Source organism: Anolis sagrei, chromosome Y, assembly GCF_037176765.1.
Source record: "Anolis sagrei isolate rAnoSag1 chromosome Y, rAnoSag1.mat, whole genome shotgun sequence".
Taxonomy (NCBI): Eukaryota; Metazoa; Chordata; class Lepidosauria; order Squamata; family Dactyloidae; genus Anolis; species Anolis sagrei.
In genome coordinates, this window is record NC_090035.1 from 9141242 (window position 1) to 9162722 (window position 21481).

At 44.5% G+C, this 21481-nt stretch overlaps 1 protein-coding gene across 1 annotated transcript in view; it reads left to right on the forward strand.

Moving 5' to 3' along the window:
• The window catches only part of LOC132782155 (mitotic spindle assembly checkpoint protein MAD1), a 788899-nt gene that overhangs the window by 348994 nt on the left and 418424 nt on the right, over positions 1-21481 (forward strand). Inside the window, exon 14 of the mRNA XM_067461825.1 lies at positions 9409-9497. Coding sequence (XP_067317926.1) covers positions 9409-9497 — 89 coding nt within the window. The remainder of the gene's footprint in view (positions 1-9408; positions 9498-21481) is intronic.

The window sequence follows — 21481 nt, forward strand, 5'->3', positions numbered from 1 at the left end:
CATTCAAGTTTTGGTGCGAAACTTGAATGAAAAGTGAGGGATAATTACAATCAACCTACAGAGCAGTGTTTCTCAACCTTCCTAATGCCACAACACCTTAATACAGTTCCTCATGTTGTAGTGACCCCCAACCATAACATTATTTTCGTTGCTACTTCATAACTGTAATTTTGCTCCTGTTATGAATTGTAAATATCTGATATGCAGGATGTCATTGGGCAACATTTGACACAAACACCCAATACACCCAAATCTGAATACTGAATAGGGAGTTGTAGTTGCTTGGATTTATAGTTCCCCCTCAATCAAAGAGCTTTCTGAACTCCACCAATGATGGAATTGAACCAAACTTGGCACACAGAACTCCCATGACCAACAGAAAATACTGGAAAGGTTTGGTGGGCCTTGACCTTGAGTTTTGGAGTTGTAGTTCAACTAACTCCAGAGAGCACTGTGGACTCAAGCAATGATGGATCTAGACCAAACTTGGCACAAATACTCAATATGCCGGTGGAGTTTGGGGAAAATACACCTTGAATCGTAATCTAAATATCTGATATGAAGAATGTATTTTCATTCACTGGACCAAATTTGACACAAATACCTGATACGCCCAAATTTGAATACTTAGTGGGGTTGGGACGGGTTTGCTTATGTCACTTGAGAGTTGTGGTTGCTGGAATTTGTAGTTCACCTATAGTTCACTCAAACAATGATGGATCTTGGCCAAACTTGACACAAATACTCAATATGGCCAAATGTGAATAGTGGTGGAGTTTGGGGAAAATAGGCTTAACATTTGGGAATTGTAGTTGCTGGGATTTATAGTTCACCTACAATCAAAGAGCATTCTGAATCCCACTAATGATAGAATTGGGCCAAACATCCCACACAGAACCCCCATGACCAACAGAAAATACTGTGTTTTCTGGTGGTCTTTGGTGACCCCTCTGACACCCCTTGCGACCCCCTTCCCAGGTGTCCCAACCCCCAAACTGAGAAACACTGCTATAGATGCACTTGGTTATTTCTAGCTGACCCTTTTCCATATCCTTTTAAAACTAAAGATCAAGCAAAGATCCTTATCTGTGCCTTTTTCTTCCTTCCAGGCCCTATATGAAACTCCTTCCCCACGTGAGATACGCTGTCTTTCTGGCAGGCTTGGCAAATGTTCCATTTGAGATTGCCTTTAGCTGAAAAACTGAGATTAGGTTTGTTCTGGCTCTTAGTCATCCTAGTTTTAAGACTTCCTGTTGAGTGGTTGGTGTTTCATCATCCAAAGAAACGCTGAGGATGTTCAAGCTGGAGATCCTACCCTGAGCAAGGAGTTGGACTCTGCTCCCCACCTTGACATTGTCTTGACATTGCTCCCTACCTTGACATTGTCATTGAAAATAGACCTTTTCATTTGGGAGTTGTAGTTGGTGGGATTTCATAGCTTCTGTGGATGCCTGCCATAGATGCAGGTGAAACATCAGGAGAGAATGCTCCTGGAACATGACCATATAGCCCGGAAAACTCACAACAACCCAGTGATTCCGGCCATGAAAGCCATTGACAATACATTAAGAACTAATGTATTCATTTAAAAATTATGTATGAGTTCAATGTGATGGCTTCCATTGATCAGTTATGTAAATAGTGTTCCTTTTTCAGGATAGTTTCATGTTTTAGCTCAGTCTTTGTGCCGCGCAAGGATGAAGATGGGAACGGACACCTTATCACCCCAGTTGAGACTACATCTGATGTTGACCTCAAAACACACAAGCTGTTCCCTCTCTCGTGCATACATGCATGCTTTCCTAATAAGCACACCTTTTTCCTTTTGCCATCAACACACCATCAGAAGCCATGGCAATCTATTACTAACGCTGTGCCTTTTCCTCTAAAGGGAGCCAGCGGCAATTTATCTGCTCATGTCAAGCAAGCAGGTGGCAGTTGGACTCAAGGCTGAGGCCGCTTAGCCAATGATAAATAGCCTATTTACTGGGGCTGCATCTTTGGATGCTGTCCGCACACAGGCCGGGGAGCAGCCCAGAACTATAATAACAAACCTCATTGCAACCTTCGGCAAGAACGGAAAGGCAAAGCACATAATAAATGGCTTTGTGTGCTGGCTGGAGAGGTGGGGTGGAATTGGAAGTTTCCTGCCAGGCCTGGTGTCTTGGAAGGCGCCTCCTTGGAATTAGCTCGAGCACCTGTCTTATCCTGGCCATCTGTGATGGGCTGTGCGGAAAGAGAGGAGCGGCTCAGTAATCAGAAAATTGAGGAAAATGTTTCTTGCTGTGATAATCTTATCGGCCAGCCAATATGAATTAACTTGGAGGATACAGGTGCAGCCTTATGCCTCCCTTTATGCCATCGTGGCTTGGATTTGGGAAGCAATCGGAGTTAAGTTTTAGGTGGAATAAAGACCTGGAACTCCTTTAGGTGCTTCAGTCCATCCTTTAGGGCAGTGATTCTCAACCTGGGGGTCGGGAGCCCTGGAGGGGTCGCGAAGGGGTGTCAGAGGGGTCGCCAAAGACCATCTGAAAACACAGTATTTTCTGTTGGTTATGGGGGTTCTGTGGGGGAAATCTGGCCCAATTCTATCATTGGTGGGGTTCAGAATCCTCTTTGATTGTAAGTGAACTATAAATCCCAGCAACCAAAACTCCCAAATATCAAGTTCTATTTCTCCCAAACTCCACCCAAACTCCAAATGTGTTCACATTTGGAAATATTGAGTATCTGTGCCAAGTTTGGTCCAGATCCATCATTTGGTCTCTGGATTTAGGTGAACTACAACTCCAAAACTCAAGGTCAATGTCCACCAAACTCTTCTCATATTTTCAGTTGGTCATGGAGTTCTGTGTGCCAAGTTTAGTTCAATTCCATCATTAGTGGAGTTCAGAATGCTCTTTGATTGTAGGTGAACTATAAATCCCAGCAACTACAACTCCCAAATGACTAAATCAATACACCTCCTCCCGCAACCTCACCAGTATTCAAATTTTGGTGAATAAGGTATTTGTGCCACATTTGATCCAGTGAATGAAAATACATTCTGCATATCAGATATTTACATGATGACCCATAACAGTAGCAAAATTACAGTTTTGAAGTAGCAACGAAAATAATTTTATAGTTGGGGGTCAGCACAACATGAGGAACTGTATTAAGGGGTTGCAGCATTAGGAAGGTTGAGAAACACTGCTTTAGGGTGTGAGCTGTATGGGAGACCAGAACCAACCCACAGAAAATTGTGGAAAACACAACAATTCTTCTAGGAAAGTAATGGTATAGAGTAGGAACTCTGGAGCAGTATTGTGAGACTACTATTTAAAAGCTCTGCCTTTCACCCCCGTCATTGTAATTGACTTTGATGGTCAACCAATGAGCATGGTATTTGAAGAAGATATTAACAAACAGACTGGATTATCCTCATGAAGTTGATCCATGAAATAATCTAGTAATCCTCAACTCATTGCTCCTTTAGGTTTGTTGTTCATTCGTTCAGTCGTCTCCGACTCTTCGTGACCTCATGGACCAGCCCACGCCAGAGCTCCCTGTCTGCCGTCACCACCCCCAGCTCCTTCAAGGTCAGTCCAGTCACTTCAAGGATGCCATCCATCCATCTTCCCCTTGGTCGGCCCCTCTTCCTTTTTCCTTCCACTTTCCCCAGCATCATTGTCTTCTCTAGGCTTTGCTGTCTCCTCATGATGTGGCCAAAGGACTTCAACTTTGTCTCTAGTCTCCTTCCCTCCAGTGAGCAGTCGGGCTTTATTTCCTGGAGGATGGACTGGTTGGATCTTCTCGCAGTCCAAGGCACTCTCAGAACTTTTCTCCAACACCACAGTTCAAAAGCATCGATCTTCCTTCGCTCAGCCTTCCCTAAGGTCCAGCTCTCACATCCGTAGGTTACTACAGGGATAAGGGTCCTTTAAGGACAAGGTCAACTTCTTTTCCAGAGTCTATTAAACCAACAATATCTGAATTATTATTATTATTATTATTATTATTATTATTATTATTTGAAACACATCAAGATTGGTACACAGCAAAGAAGATCACTATTGTACTGGATCACACGTCGGACACTTCCCAAATGGCTAGGACTGTGTGATGTACTGGTGAATAATGCGTGCAGATCTGAGTAGGGTGGCCTTTTGCAGCTGACAGATGGTAATTTTGTCAGCACTGATTGTGTTTAAGTGCAGGCCAAGGTCTTTAAAAACTGCACCCAGTTTTTAAAGAAGAAGTTTTTAAAGATTATCAGGTGCTGTTGTCATTTTTATATGCTTTTAATCATGTTTAATACACTTGTATAATTGTATATTTTAAGTTGTGTTGCAATGCTTTTAGTCATGAGCCTCCAAATGGAGAGTAAAAGCGGGATATAAATAAACATAATAATAATAAAACCAAGTATGGATTGTCAATGCTGCAATCCGAGGCGACAGCAGGATTGATGGGAAACAACTGGAAAAGCTGACACGATATGAGGATTTAAAGATCGAACTGCAAAGACTCTGGCACAAGCCAGTAAAGGTGGTCCCAGTGGTCATCGGCACACTGGACGCAGTGCCTAAAGACCTTGGCCTGCACTTAAACACAATCGGTGCTGACAAAATTACCATCTGCCATCTGCAGAAGGCCACCTTACTGGGATCTGCATGCATCATTTGCCGATACATCACACAGTCCTAGACACTTAGGAAGTGTCCGACATGTGATCCAATTCAACAGCCAGCAGAGTGACTGCTGTGGACTCATCTTGTTGTGTTTCAAATAATAATAATTGTAAAGACTTTGGTACAAGCCAGTGAAGGCGGTTCCAGTGGTGATCGGCACACTGGGTGCAGTGCCTAAAGACCTTGGCCTGCACTTAAACACAATCGGCGCTGACAAAATTACCAACTGTCAGCTGCAAATGGCCACCTTACTGGGATCTGCATGCATCATTCACTGATACATCACACAGTCCTAGACACTTGGGAAGTGTCCGACATATGATCCGATACAACAGTCAGCAAAGCGATCTTTATGCTGTGGACTCAACTTGTTGTGTTTCAAATAATAATAATAATAATAATAATAATAATAATAATAATAATAATTTTATTTTATACCCCATCTTCAGAGGCAGCCCCGCATAGAGCGTCTTACAGCATGTAACTAAAGCATAGACCACCATGACCACATCTGGTTTCTTAAGGAACTGGCTCACAAGTTTTAATTGTGCAAAGAATATCCTCCCAGCCATCGCTGACACCAAGACCTCCAGGTTCAGTGCCGAGTCCATGAGGACCCACAAACTGCCAACCTGTGTCTTCAGGGGGAGTGTGACCCCGCTATCCAGCCTAGTGATTGCACTCCAGGGCAGGAAACACCTCTATATTTAACCACCACACTCCAGTCCAAGTTAAGTCAACAAAGCAGTTTATTGAATGTTGTATAAAAAGCACTTCAGCAAAAGTAGTAAAAACTTCAAAGTCCATATGAATGATATAGTCCACAAGGTTCAATGTACAAGAATAATCACGGATCCCAAAAGCACAGGCAATCCAGCACAGGATAACAAGGAACAACAAAAGTTCAGAACGGTATATACTACAATACAAAATCCAAGAACAATCCTCCAAACTTGGAAGCATGAAACAGGAACAAGACAAGGAACTAAAACTTCAGTACTAGTTGCTGTGGCCTTCAAAGATTTTGCTGCTCAGCCCGAAGTTTACGAAAGCTAAGTCTCCTATTAACTATCTCATTATCTCCCAGCTCATTAGTCTTGGCACCTGGGATTTTATCCCCTGAACTCTGTTCACCAGAGAACAGCTCTGCAATGTTATCTCGGCACCGTTCTGGAATGTGGCCTTGACTACTGGCCGGAAACACAGACTGCTCATTTTCTGGACTTAAATTCTCATGATGGTTTGCAGGCCCAAAATCCCCATGATTGACATCCACATTCACATGAGTATCAGGCACAATCATGGGCTAAACTACAATAACTGGCCGGATCACTGTTCTCTGGTCTGCCTTTTGACTGACCAGGAGCACTTCTGTCTTGTCTGGATTAAGTTTCAATTTGTTCTCCCTCATCCAGTCCATTATTGATGACAGGCGCTGGTTTAGGATCAGGACAGCTTCCTTGGTCTTAGGTGGAAAGGAGTAGTAGCATTGGGTGTCATCTGCATATAAAGGTAAAAGGTAAAGGTAGTCCCCTGACATTAAGTCCAGTCATGTCTGACTCTGGGGTGTGGTGCTCATCTCCATTTCCAAGCCGAAGAGCCAGCGTTGTCCGTAGACACCTCCAAGGTCATGTGGCCGGCATGACTGCATGGAGCGCCGTTACCTTCCCACCGGAGCGGTACCTATTGATCTACTCACATTTGCATGTTTTCGAACTGCTAGGTTGGCATCTGCATATAGGTGGCACCGAATTCTAAAACTCAGAATGACCTCTCCCAGTGGTTTCATGAATGCCCTTCACGGGTATTTTGGTGACCCTCCAGTGTGTTAAAATGTCTTCATTTGTTGTTAGTTTCTACACAGAGATGTGGCTCCCAGTTGTCTATAAATGGGCCTCCCTGTGTCCAATTCTGGACACCATAATTGAAGGGAGATGTTTGCCAAGTTGGAATGTGTCCAGAGGAGGGTGACTCAAAAGATCAAGGGTCTGGAGAACAAGCCCTATGAGGAGCGGCTGAAAGAGCTGGGCATGTGTAGCCTGAGGAAGAGAAGGCTGAGAGGAGACATGATAGCCATGTATAAATATGTAAGAGGAAGTCATAGGGAGGAGGGAGCAAGCTTGTTTTCTGCTGCCCTGGAGACTAGGACGCAATGGAGCAATGGCTTCAAACTACAATAAAGGAGATTCCACCTGAACATTAGGAAGAACTTCCTGACTGTGAGAGCTGTTCAGCAGTGGAACTCTCTGTCCTGGAGTGTGGTGGAGGCTTTTTAAACAGAGGCTGGATGGCTATCTGTTGGGGGTGCTTTGAACACGATTGTCCTGCTTCTTGGCAGATCGGGGTTGGACTAGATGGCCCATGAGGTCTCTTCCAGCTCTTTGATTCTATGATTCTTTCCACCTGTCCTTCTTGCCCTCCCCAATGAGGCTCAGTATTGGGTGCCATCTGGTTGCAGTTGGATCCCGTTGACTGTGATAGAATTAGGATGCCATACAGGCCTTGTCAGTGCTGTTGAAGGATACTCTATGCTAATGTCTTATCTCCCCTGGTGCCGGAGACGGAGACTTCGGTGTGTGTTTTTGGGTTTGCATCTCTAATTAGGGCACTGCCTGCTTGTTATTTTCCTACGTGTACAGAAAGCTCTGCATTTTTATCATGTATTTTTCAAAAGGATGGCAGATGGCAAAGGCGAGAAAAAAAAGGAGGAAAGGAACCCAGCCTTAGCAGAGATGGGTGCAGGGTGAGAAGGCTGACCAGGAGGAGGGAACAGCGTTGGGGGATTTCATCACATTTTCATACATGTGCCCTAAACCTGGATATGATCTTTGATTAGGCTAAAACATATCCACTTATCAGACTGTGTGGAGGAAGAAGCCTTCTTTTTTCATGCAGAGAGAGGAGCTGATTCAGTAAAGAACAGGCAGAATTGTTCACTCACCTTGTCCCTGTTTGTTTGTAAGAGCGAACACTTCAATGAAAAGCAAGTGACTTGAGACTCTACCTTTACTGTCACAGCACAGATAGGATGATACTGTTTAGTTTACCCTTCCTACCCTTGGCGAGGAGACCCTTTTATTTTAGAACAACACCAGCTTGAAGGCCTTTGGCCCTCTGTAGACAGTTATGGAATGATTTTGCTGTGACTCCTTATATTGCTGAGTCTTGGTGCTGTTTGGATGCTGCGATTCTTCAAAATGGCTCTAAGGAGAAAAATTAAGCTCGAATGACCTGAGCATGTCCTTCCCTTTCTGGTAGAGTGTTAAGAAAGCATTTTCTACTAGGAGATCGTGGCTACTTAGGTTTTCAGGCTCAATGCTTTTTGAAAATGGAAAGTATCACAGTCCCATTGGTCATAAGCTTTTCATTCAATAGGGAAAGGTAAAAGTTTTCCCCTGACATTAAGTCCAGTGGTGTCCGACTCTGGGGGTTGGTGCTCCTCTCCATTTCTAAGCTGAAGAACAGGTATTGTCTGTAGATACCACCAAGGTCATGTGGCCAGCATGACTGCATGGAGCGCCATTATCTTCCTGCCAGAGTGATACCTATTGATTTACATGCTTTCAAATCACTAGGTTGGCAGACGAGAGCTCAGACGAGAGGCTTGAGCTGTTTCAGGAAGAAGAAGGTTCCCAAGGCTGCATTCTTGAGAGGAGCCCTTCATAGCCTTTCTCAGAACAACTGTCTGAAGATAATGTGTCAGGTGCAGAAAATAATGAGAGCTCAAAGAGAGCTGAAGAAGAGAAGGCTGAGAGGAGATATGATAGCCATGTATAAATATGTGAGAGGAAGCCACAGGGAGGAGGGAGCAAGCTTGTTTTCTGCTTCCTTGGAGACTAGGACGCAGAACAATGACTTCAAACTACAAGAAAGGAGATTCCATCTGAACATGAGGAAGAACTTCCTGACTGTGAGAGCCGTTCAGCAGTGGAACTCTCTGCCCCGGAGTATGGTGGAGGCTCCTTCTTTGGAAGCTTTTAAACAGGGGCTGGATGGCCATCTGTCAGGGGTGATTTGAATGCAATACTCCTGCTTCATTGCAGGGGGTTGGACTGGATGGCTCATGAGGTCTCTTCCAACTCTTTGATTCTATGATTCTATGATAATGAGAGCTTAGACAGAAAGCAAAGTTTTTGTAAACAGAGACAGAGTCTGCAAAGACTCAGACAATCCATTCGCTTACAGCTGAAAAAAGATAACAAACTGCTATCTAGTAGGGAGGTCAAGAGAAATGCTTTCCTTTCAGTTTTGGAAACTTGAAAAGCCTTATATGGATGCATGGGAAAGTGTTGCCTCATTCGGGTCAACGTTGGAAATTGATCATTGTCTTGTTTTCAGGTATTCTTAGTTTCATTTATCAAGTTCTTGCCAAGTTCCTGTTTGGTCTATGAGATTTCTTCATGGTTTCAAGTGCCTAGTTCCATGGATTTTTACGTACTTTTGGATCTTATTTTCCTTGGAGTGTTGGGACTATTTTACTTGTATTGGATTTCTACAGTTTTTGCTATTGTTACTGCTTTGATGCATATATTCTTCAATAAACTGCTTGCTAATTTTACCAAACTGGTGTGGTGTTTGAGGTCAGAGGTGTTCCTGCTCTGGTGCATGACAGACAAGGCCAGGGCTGATGTTCTTACTAATTTTGGGTCTGCATCCCATGTGCTATTATTTGGGTGGGCAGTGGAAAAGACAGCAGGAAAAGAGGTAACTCGCTTGCTTTCTCCTTCCCTTGCAGTTGGAGGTAGAGCTGCAGATGCTGAGGAGCCAGGCGCCCGCCACGGATTCAAGTGCCTTCGTTGCCAGAGAGGAGGTGAATGCGCTGAGGTGAGCATCCCGTCCTCTTCTCGGCATTCCTGTGGGAGCGGGAAAGGGCTCAGTCTTTCTAATTAGGACATTTGTCTTCTGAGAAGAAGTAAAATTGCTTTCGTGATAGGGTTGTGAGCTTTAATCGGGGTGATTAATTAACTAAACTTTAATCACAGATTAAAATTTCTCTCTTGACTAATTGGCAAGCTGAAACTAAGGAAAAAGTGGAGATGACTTTGACTCCCTCCTGCCTAATGAAAGAGCAACATTAACTTATTATTGGCTATATTATATTGATACATCATCTCTCTGTTCAAAAGGGCCTCCAAGAAATGTGTTGTATCCACAGACAATTGTATCTCGGTTCAATCAAATGATAACAGTGAAACCCATAAAGAGCAAATCTAACTAAAATCTAGGCAACAATGTGTCTGACTTTCTTCTATGGGTGTTATCAGGGAAGAGGCAGCGTATCTCGTGACCATCCATCTGATCTCTCTGGGCAGCGGAATTTAAAACAGTGCCTTTGAAGAGCTTGTAATTTATGAGCCAGCTCAAACAGGAGATGATAACCTTTGCAATATCCTGATTCCAAACCATTCAGGGTTGTGTAGGTAAGCAGCAGAATCTTGAACCGAGTCCAGAAACAGCTGGGAAACAGTTTAGTTAATTTAAGACAGGTTTTACAAGACGATAAATGATGCTCTCACAAGCAATTTGGTGACCACATTTCACACCAGCTGCAGCTTCCAGAAGCTCTTCAATGGCTGCTCGAAATAGAATACAATGCAGTACTCTTAACAGAAGGGGATTGGTATCAATCATTGCAACTCATTATGCCTTCTCTCGGAAAAGCAATGTCTGAAATTATGGAAAGACACGCCAGGGCAGAGCAAGCACCTGATGCTTGTGGAGCAATGGTGGGTTCAGAAGCACTCCCAAGTTCATCCATCTTCTCCCTTGAATGGCGTGAAATCCATCCAGAATAGGTTGTATCCAGATTGGTTGAACTAGTGGATTTCTCCCCTGTCTGGATTAACTTCTTAGCTGTTGGTATGTCCAGATATGGGTTCTGGATTTTTATATGGTGGCCAATTGCAACCTTCACACTTGCCTCCAACAGACAAGAGTTCTTTCTCCCACCTTGGCCCTTCCACAGGGATATAAATCTCCCTTGCTTAGTTTCCAATATACTTCACAACCTCTGAGGATGCCTGCCATAGATGTGGGAAAGACATCAGAAGATAATGCTTCTGGAATATGGTCAGACAACCTGAAAAACTCACAGCAACCCAATAATAATAATAATAATAATAATAATAATAATAAGAAGTTGTTTTATTTATATCCCGCCCCCTCTCCTGGAAGAGACTCAGGGCGACTTACAGCAAGTAACAGCTAAAACAATACAGAAAACAATAGTACGTAGGTCAAATTAACATAATTTAAAATAGAACCATTGCAATGACTGAAAACATATAAGAGCACAGCCAGGGCCGTAGCCAGAAAAAAATTTCGGGAGGGGTTGAAATTTTCGGGGGGGGGGGGAGGGGTTTGAAAATTTCGCGGGGGGGGGGGGGTTGAAACCTGCCTCCTATGTCACGCTGAAGCAAAGAGCACAGGAGGGGGCAGAGCAGCCTTCCATAGCCTGCAGCTCCGCCCCTGACAACCACCTCCACCAAGTCTGGCCTTCTTAATGAGAGCATTCAACACCCCCCCCCCACAACTTCGTTGCTTCGCTACATCGGCTATTGCTGCAAGTAATGACAGTGTGAATAAATTGTCAATATTTGCTTGAGATAGTGCTTGCAGTGCTGGAGGGACTCTTATTTTTTTGCATCTCATAGACTTAGCATGGGGATTTGGTTAACCAGTTAAAATTCATGAGTAAACCAGTTTTTTTAAAAAATCTGAAACATTTCAGGGGGGGGGGTTGAACCCCTAAAACCACCCCCTCGCTACAGGCCTGAGCACAGCATAACATCAAAATGTGCTGCTCTTGCTAGATTAAAGCATTAAAAACACCAATCTTATTAAAATAGTTAAGTTTAAAATTGATAATCTACAAAAAGACTGCTTCCAAAGGCTAAGTTTTAAGTTGCTTTCTAAAAATCAACAAGAGGGGAGCCAGTCTAATTTCCTTGGGAAGGACATTCCAGAGACAGGGAGCTACAACCGAGAAGGTCCTCTCCCTCGTTCCCTCCAGCTGTGCTTGTGACGGGGGTGGGACTGAGAGGAGGGCCTCCTCTGCAGACCTCAGGGCTCAAGCTGGTTCATAAGGGGGAATGAAGGGGAAATCAGCTGGACTTGAACCATGTAGGGCTTTATAGCTTATGACCTGCACTTTGAATTGGGCCCAGAAACAAATAGGCCACTAGTTGAGCTGTTTTAGCAGTGGAGTAGTGTGCTCCCGGTAATCAGTTCCTGTTAGTAGTTTGGCTGCAGAACTTTGCACAAGTTGTATTTTTCAAGCCGTCTTCAGAGGCAACCCCACATACAGTGCATTGCAGTAATCTATCCAGGATCTAACCAAGGTGTAGACCACCGTGGCTAGGTCTGGCGTCTCAAGGTACAGATGTAGTTGGCCGCACAAGTTTTAATTGTGCAAAGACCCTCCTGACCACTGCCAACACCTGGGCCTCCAGAGTTAGTGATGAATCCAGGAGGACCCCCAAACTGTGGACCTGTGTTTTCAGGGGGAGTGTGACCCCATCCAGCACAGGTTGCCACCTTATACCCTCATCTGCTTTACGACTGACCAGGAGGACCTCTGTCTTGTTTGGATTCAATTTGTCCTCATCCAGTCCACGACAAGATCTGGGCTGCTTCCTTGGTGCAGGCTTTGGGCTGCTTCCTTGGCTTTTGGTGAATTGAGCCCGGAAACTTGTTGGCAGCCAATGGAGCTGCTTTAATAGGGGCATTGTGTGCTCCCTGTAACTAGCCACTGTTAGCAATATGGCTGCCAACCTTTGCACTAACTGCAGTTTCCGAGCTGTCTTCAAAGACAGCCCCATGTAGAGTGCGTTGCAGTAGTCCATTCTAGATGTAACTAAGGCATGGACCACTGTGGCTAAGTCAGACTTTTCGAGGTACGGTCACAGCTGGCACACGGGTTTTAACTGTGCGAAGGCCCTTCCAGCTCCCACCGACACCTGAGCTTCAAGCATCAACAATGAAGACCCTCAAGCTGTGGACCTATGGCTTTGGGGGAGTGTTATCTCATCCAACACAGGTTGGCACCTTATACCCTGATCTGTCTTGCAACTGACCAGGAGGATCTCCGTCTTGTCTGGATTAAGCTTCAGTTTGTGAGCCCTCATCCAGACCATCATAATTGTCAGACTAGTGCAGCCTCCTTGGCTTTCGGTGGAATGAGTAATAAAGAAAATGCATAGACGATAGACAATGTGCTTCGATTTTCGAAGGAGATTGGAGCTGCAGGGTGTTATATGTGTGTATAAGTCCCTGATGGTGCAGTGGGTTAAAGTGCTGAGCTTCTGAACTTGCTGACCAAAAGATCACAGGTTCGAATCCAGGGAGCAGCGGGAGCTCCCGCTGTTAGCCCCAGCTTCTGTCAACCTAGCAGTTGGAAAAAATGCAAATGTGAGTAGATCAATAGGTATTGGTCCCTCAGGAAGGTAACGGTGCTCCTTACAGTCATGCTGGCCACATGACCTTGGTTGTGTCTACGGGCAACACCGGCTCTTCGGCTTAGAAATGGAGATGAGCACCACCGCCCAAAACAGTGACCCTCCATCTCTATAATCTTGTTATGGAAATTATTTTTGAAAGAAACTAATCTATCTCCATTTTAGTCTTGACTTTCTCTCTACTTTCCATCTCCTGTCTCTGACGCATTGCTATTGCAGGGAAGATAATATGTGGGGAATGGTTCCGCTTCTCTCTCAACTCCACCCCAACCCTGTCCCATTTTGGAGGCCCCTTCTATCTCCTTCCCTCCACCATTGGGCATTGATGTATGTGGCTCCTTGATGCCATTTACTTCCTTCCCTGTGGAGCCAGCCTGGCCATTTGTTTCTGATTTTAACTAGCTGCCTGCCTTTTAAGCGGAGGATCTGTCGGCATCCAGGTAGGAACAGCTCCAAATCTGCCTTTTTGTGAAGCCGATGTGCTTCCAGCAGAAAAATAGTCCCCCTAGTGTGCCGTTACAGACGGCAGATGTATCCATGTTGTGATTGAATAAGAGAGAAGTTATAAAACAGCCTTCCAGCAGAGGGTATGGAGGCCCTTAGAAAAGCTACGGTAGGACTGGATCGCTCTTCATTCGGTGATTGAAGCTTTTACATCTCCCTCTCCAAAGCAGCCATGCCAATAACCGAGCTTCAGCAAAAGCAACCATGTCAACAACCACAAGAAAGGTTGGGATATGTCGTTCTTTTAATTTGAATTGGAAAACAAACCTGAGAGAAAGCCAGGTGGATTCACAACTCCTTTTCAGTCGTGCTCTGGGCGAACGGGATGTTTGGGTGCCGTGTGTTCCTTTCACTTTTAGTTCTCTTATGCTTTCTGTGTTGTCACTCTTAAAAGTCCTGGTTGTCTCAGAGGTACGAATTTGAAAGGCTTTGCGCACAAAATCCAACAAGCCTGAAACTACATGTTTTGCCCTTGTAGCTGGTTGAGTTTTGCAAAGTTATCCTCAATGCTCTGTCCTTAGGCAAGTAGGGCAAAGCTTCAGTCAATTGGATATGAAAGAGGACAAATACAGGAAGAATGTGTTCTGGGCTCTACTGAGCCATCCCAGTAGAGTTCAGGTTCAAAACTGGTCAGAAGAACCTTCTTTTTTTCTTTTTCCCCCTCTGCTTGTGTTGTGTGTACTTTGGTTGCATTTAGAGGCAACCCTTTATTTCACAAGACAGTTTCTGCTACTCCTCTTTCCAGGTGATATTGTTTGGAGCTTGTCTGTGACCCTATTTGCTTCGTTGGGGACAAAAAAAATTGACTGAATTCTTTTATGCCAATATTTCCTCTTCTTCACCAGAGCAACTGTAAATTAAATGTGCAATGCAATTTGCTTGCAGTGTTTGAATTGTGCAAAGGAGCCTGTTTGGAGTTGGGACTCGCGTGAAAGAGGATGTGCCTAGGATTTGTAGGAATCATAGAATCCTACAGTTGGAAGAGACCTTGTAGGCCATCCTGTCTAACCCCATTCTGCCAAGAAGCAGGAAAAGCACATTTAAAGCATCCCTGAGAGATGGCCATCCAGCCTCTGTTTAAAGCCTCCAAAGAAGAACCCCCCCACTGTCAGAATAGTGTTAGCATTCCGCAGAATGTCTCAGCCCCTTTTACTCTCAGTGTGATAAAACTCAAACAATACACGAGTCTGTTGCTTTAAGTACAAGCAAAAATATAGTTCTAGTCTCTGTAGATTCAAAACACAAAGCAAAACAGAAGAATTGTTCTCACTAATATACAACAAACAATATATTTGGTGAGTCTTCTTCTTTACAAGACAGTATGCAAACACATAGCAAAATAATACAGTCTCTCTACTTAGTTATCAGTAAAATGTCCTTATCTTGCAATAAACAAGCAGTTTCCTTGTCATTCCAAATGGCTTCAGTCATCAGCTTCAGGATTCTGCATAACCACTCCCAGCAACAGCCAAAGGTTTCTTCGGCTCTAATAAGCCATCAAGCTAAGTCAAAAGCAAAGCTCAAAGCTTGCAAACCTAGTGCCTTGTTCTATGCTGAAACACATAACACACCCAATTGTGGCAGCTGTAACAGAAAAGCTTCTGATCCTTCCTGTTATTTAGAAAAAGCCTGTTGCAAACCTCTAGTAGCAACATCCACCACACTCTGGGGTAGAGAGTTCCACTGCTGAACAGCTCTCACCATTAAGAAGGTCTTTCTAATGTTCAGGTAAAATCTTCTTTCTTGTAGTTTGAAGCCATTGCTCCATTGCATCCTAGTATCCAGGGCATCAGAAAACAAGCTTGCCCCCTCCTCCCTATGACTTCCCCTCACATATTTATACCTGGCTATCATAACTCCTCTCAGCCTTCCCTTCTTCAGGCTAAACATGCCCAGGTCCTTAAGCCGCTCCTCATAGGGCTTGTTCTCCAGACCCTTGGTCATTTTAGTTGCCCTCCTCTGGTCACATTCCAGCTTAGAGTTAATTTATTATTTCATTTATTTATTTCAAATATTTGTACTCCACCCTCAACGGGGACTCAGGGTAGCCTACAGCCAGCAACAATTTGATGCCCCCAGATTCAACAGATAAAACAACAGTTACATAATAAGTAAAACATTAAATATTAAAATTAGATCTGAACATCAGGAAGAACTTCCTGACTGTGAGAGCCGTTCAGCAGTGGAACTTTCTGCCCCGGAGCGTGGTGGAGGCTCCTTCTTTGGAAGCTTTTAAACAGGGGCTGGATGGCCATCTGTCAGGGGTGCTTTGAATGCAGTATTCCTGCTTCTTGGCAGGGGGTTGGACTGGATGGCCTATGAGGTCTCTTCCAACTCTATGATTCTATGATTAAAAACCATTTAAAATAGTGCAAATTAAATTAGTTGGCAATCAAGTCCGAGTTCTACGATCAACAACTTAATCCGAAGCCTTTCCATAGTCCATTTTCCATAGCATTGTCGTCATTTTTATGGTCAGCTTGCTATCTGAATGCCTGGTCCCATAGCCACATCTTCAGCTTTTTCCTGATAGCCATGTATAAATATGTGAGAGGAAGCCACAGGGAGGAGGGAGCAAACTTGTTTTCTGCTTCCCTGGAGACTAGGACGCAGAACAATGGCTTCAAACTACAAGAGAGGAGATTCCATCTGAACATGAGGAAGAACATGAGGAAGAGCCGTTCAGCAGTGGAACTCTCTGCCCCGGAGTGTGGTGGAGGCTCCTTCTTTGGAAGCTTTTAAACAGAGGCTGGATGGCCATCTGTCGGGGGTTATTTGAATGCGATGTTCCTGCTTCTTGGCAGAATGGGGTTGGACTGGATGGCCCATGAGGTCTCTTCCAACTCTATGATTCTATGATTCTATGATTCCTGAAGGAAAGGAGGGAAGCTGTTGATCTAATTTCGCTGGGGAGCGGGTTCTATAGGCGGGAGGTCACCGCCAAGAAGGCCCTGTCCCTCGTCCACACCAAGCGTGTTTGCGACTAAGGTGGGATTGAGAGCAGGGTCTTCCCGGAAGATCATAAGTTTCAAGGTGGGATGTAGGGGGAGATACGTAAGACAAGTAAGGTGGGCCAGAACCATATAACATTTCATGCTTGTGGATTTCCATAGTCTGACATGGTAGTTGTTAAATTGGAAAGAGCAAATGAAATTCTGTTTGGCTCTAGAGAGCATTTTCCCCTCCAGCTTCTATTTGTTGTCATGTGCCTTGATGTGTCAGTAACTGTCTCCTTGCTTCTCCGGCCAACCCTTCTACTTTACTATTCGACAGAAGCCTTATCAGTGGAAGGCCCTAAAAAGAGAAAGCACCCTGTGCCTTTTAGTGTCTTCCATTTAGACCAGGCATGGGCCAACTTGGGCCCTCCAGGTGTTTTGGACTTCAACTCCCACAATTCCTAACAGCCTACCGGCTGTTAGGAATTGTGGGAATTGAAGTCCAAAACACCTGGAGGGCCCAAGTTGGCTCATACCTGATACAGACCTTGTGGTTAAAAGCTTACTCTCCAAAAACAAATTGGTAGAAATGGAAGGACAGAGACATCCATGCCAATCCTCCAAATCTGCATTCACATCTGATGTGTGAGGGCTTTTTTCTTTCTCTCAAACCAACACACCATTCTTTTGTCTTCTCTTTCTTTAATATGGAAAGTAAAATTTCCCTGGGAAGCTTGAAAGACTTTATCTATTTCTCCCTTTCCCCGTTCCTTTCTCCTCATGAGAACAAAGCACTCTTTTCATCAAACCTTTTATATAACATTAAATGTGAAATTCTCTTCCAACATTATTACTTCTGAGGAGACGGCAGAAGCAATATTAACACTGTCAGTCCCTCACCTGCAGCCTGCCTCCCATAAATCGCATTAGCCATGCTCTTTGCAATCACCGCATGGCCAAGGCCGATTCAATATTTGTTTTTGTTGACCATGCTGCGAGGAAAATATTTTTTAGAGGAATGGGTGGGACCTGGCCAAGAATAGGGAATGTGTTGTTCATTCGTTCAGTCGTCTCCGACTCTTCGTGACCTCATGGACCAGCCCACGCCAGAGCTCCCTGTCGGCCGTCACCACCCCCAGCTCCTTCAAGGTCAGTCCAGTCACTTCAAGGATGCCATCCATCCATCTTGCCCTTGGTCGGCCCCTCTTCCTTTTTCCTTCCACTTTCCCCAGCATAATTGTCTTCTCTAGGCTTTCCTGTCTCCTCATGATGTGGCCAAAGTACTTCAACTTTGTTTCTAGTATCCTTCCCTCCAATGAGCAGCCGGGCTTTATTTCCTGGAGGATGAACTGGTTGCATCTTCTCGCAGTCCAAGGCACTCTCAGAACTTTCCTCCAACACCACAGCTCAAGGATGCTATCCATCCATCTTGCCCTTGGTCGGCCCCTCTTCCTTCTACCTTCCACCTTCCCCAGCATAATTGTCTTCTCCAGGCTTTCCTGATAGGGAATGTACCCAAGTGCATTTTGTCAACTTCTTTTAGAACTTTTCTAAAGTAAGTATCTGTAGACCAGTGGTTCCCAACTTGTGCTCAAGGGACCACCAGTGGTCTGCAAGAACTAAAATAATAGTCCGTGGCCTCACCGTTACTATATCATTGCAACGAGAGTGACTGGTCATAGAATCCTAGAGTTGGAAGAGACCTCCAGTCCAACCTCTTTCCACCAAGAAGCAGGAAAATCACATTCAAAGCACCCCTGACAGATGGCCACCCAGCCTCTGTTTAAAAGCCTCCAAAGAAAGAGCCTCCACCACACTCCAGGGCAGAGAGTTCCACTGCTGAACAGCACTCAAAGCTTCTGTTTTCCTTTTGGGCTGAGAGAATGTGATTAGCCTAAGTCACCCAGTGGATTTCCACAGAATCATAGAATCATTGAGTTGGAAGAGACCTCCCCGAGTCCCTTCGGGGAGATGGAGGCGAGGTAGAAAAAAAATAAAGTTCTTCTGGTGGGCCATCCAGTCCAATCCCATTCTGCCAAGAAGTAGGAAAATCACATTTAAAGCACCCCTGACAGATGGCCATCCAGCCTCTGTTTAAAAACCTCCAAAGAAGAAGCCTCCACCACACTCCAGGGCAGAATGTTCCACTGCTGAACAGCACTCAAAGCTTCTGTTTTCCTTTTGGGCTGAGAGAATGTGATTAGCCTAAGTCACCCAGTGGATTTCCACAGAATCATAGAATCATTGAGTTGGAAGAGACCTCACCAAGTCCCTTCGGGGAGATAGAGGCGAGGTAGAAAAAAAATAAAGTTCTTCTGGTGGGCCATCCAGTCCAATCCCATTCTGCCAAGAAGCAGGAAAATCGCATTCAAAGCACCCCCGACAGATGGCCATCCAGCTTCTGTTTAAAAGCCTCCAAAGAAAGAGCCTCCACCACACTGGGCACAGTTCCTCTGCTGAGCAGCTCTCACAGCTTCTGTTGTCCTTTCAGGCTGAGAAAATGTGACTAACCAAAGTCACCCAGTGGATTTCCACAGAATCATACAATCATTGAGTTGGAAGAGACCTGGTGGGCCATCCAGTCCAACAACATTCTGCCAAGAAGCAGGAAAATCACATTCAAAACACCCCCGACAGATGGCCACCCAGCCTCTGTTTCAAAGCCTCCAAAGAAGGAGCCTCCACCACACTCCGGGGCAGAGAGTTCCACTGCTGAACAACTCTCACAGTCAGGAAGTTCTTTCTCATGTTCAGGTGGAATCTCCTTTCTTTCCCATAGTTTGAAGCCATTGCTCCATTGCATCCCAGTCTCCAGGGCAGCAGAAAACAAGCTTGCTCCCTCTTCCCTATGACTTCCTCTCACATCTTGATCGATGGCCCTCATCATGTCTCCTCTCAGCCTTCTCTTCTGCAGGCTAAACATGCCCAGCTCTTTAAGCCGCTGCTCATAGGGCTTGTTCTCCAGTCCCTCGATCATTTTAGTCATCCTCCTCTGGACACATTCCAGCTTAGTCAACATCTGTCTTCAGTTGTGGTGCCCAGAATTAGACACAGTGTGATGCCAGGTGTGGTCTGACCAAGGTAGAATAGAGGATTAGCATGACTTCCCAGGATCTAGACACTGGGATGCGTCATCCCCCATTTTTGTCTTTGCATTTCATTTTTTCTGCCTAAGCGGAGTCTCTTGCATTTGTCCCTGTCGAATTTCATTTTGTTAGTTTTGGCCAATCATCTCTCTAATCTGTTCACATCATTTTGAATTCAGTAGTTCACGTTTTAGATCTCTTACAATGCAACTCACCATATAGTCAGTTTTTGAAAATAATGTGCAATTCTCCATCACAAAATGTGTTCTTAAATTAATCTTAAATTGAGCAAGACATCACAGTTTGCACGTGGTACTATTGTTATAAATCTATATTTCATTTTTTTCCCCAGTTGTGGTTTATTTTTATATGGGGTGTAACTAAACCGCCTGAGGAATATGAGCAAGACCCAATGTGAAATGGCCTCTCTTTTCTCTTTAGAGTCTTTGTGGATGTCTCTCTTTTATCAATGGTTCCTGTGTTCCTGGGTGCCTGCTTTTTTCTCTTATGCATGTGTCTTAGGAGGCTAACCCTCAAGAAAAAGCAGATATGAATCTTGGTGCAGAGGCAACTTGTGGGAGAGTTTCCCTCCAAGCTAAAATGTTCTCAGAAGGCCTTTGAATGCTGCATTCCTAGGCCCTTCAGAGTCTGCTTTTCAGGATAATTTCAATTTCAATTACAGCTGCTCAGGAAAACCCTTGGAGGGATTTGAAGCAATCCCTACAGCTGAAATTCTTTTTCATATTTTCAACCATCACGCTTTTGGAAAAGGCTCTTCATAATTAATTGGGTGCAGAATCGTCAGTGGTGTTGTCTATATCCGTGGCATTGTTTGAGCCACATCAGACCTTCGCTGTGCAGTTTTTCTTCAACTCAGTCTTAGAACAAACAAAATAAGAGTAAAGAGAATATGCAATTGAATGTGTGCAGACTGGTCTTTGCTTTTGAGTGTAAACACTCTCTTACCACCTAAACTGGGACATGGACACTAGGGTAGGTGGGGAATGTATAGTATGTATAGTATATTATAGTATAGTGAAGTATGTATTCAAATAACTGGCTTCTCCTAAGGTTACAGTTAGTAAAACTTGTTTCGTTTCCTGGAAGCTTGCTTAATCCAACTTTGATGACACACTGGGGCTCCTTCCACACAGCTGTATAAAATCCACATTGAACTGGATTATATGGCGGTGTAAACAACAAATATGGCAACGTGGACTCAGACTCAGATAATCCAGTTGAAAGCAGATATTGTGGATTTGTTGTTGTTTATTTGTTCAGTCGCTTTCGACTCTTTGTGACCTCCTGAACCAGCCCAGGCCAGAGCTCCCTGTGGGCTGTGGCCATCCCCAGCTCCTTCAAGGTCAAGCCAGTCACTTCAATAATACCATCCATCCACCTTGCCCTTGGTCGATCCCTCTTCCCATTTCCTTCCATTGTCTTCTCCAAGCTTTCCTGTCTTCTCATTATGTGGCCAAAGTACTTCAACTTTGCTTCTAATATCCTTCCCTCCAGTGAGCAGCCGGGTTTTATTTTCTGGAGTATGGACTTTTTAGATCTTCTTGCTGTCCGAGGCACTCTCAGAATTTTCCTCCAACACCATAGTTCAAAAGTGTCTCTCTTCCCTTGCTCAGTCTTCCTTATGGTCCAGCTCTCGCATCCATAGGTTACTGCAAGGAATACCATAGCTTTAACTATGCAGATCTTTGTTGCCAGTGTGATGTCTCTACACTTCTCTGTTTTATTGAGATTGGTCTTTGCTCTCCTCCCAAGAAGTATTGTAGTTTATCTGCCTTGATATTCTGGATTATATGGCTGTGTTGAAG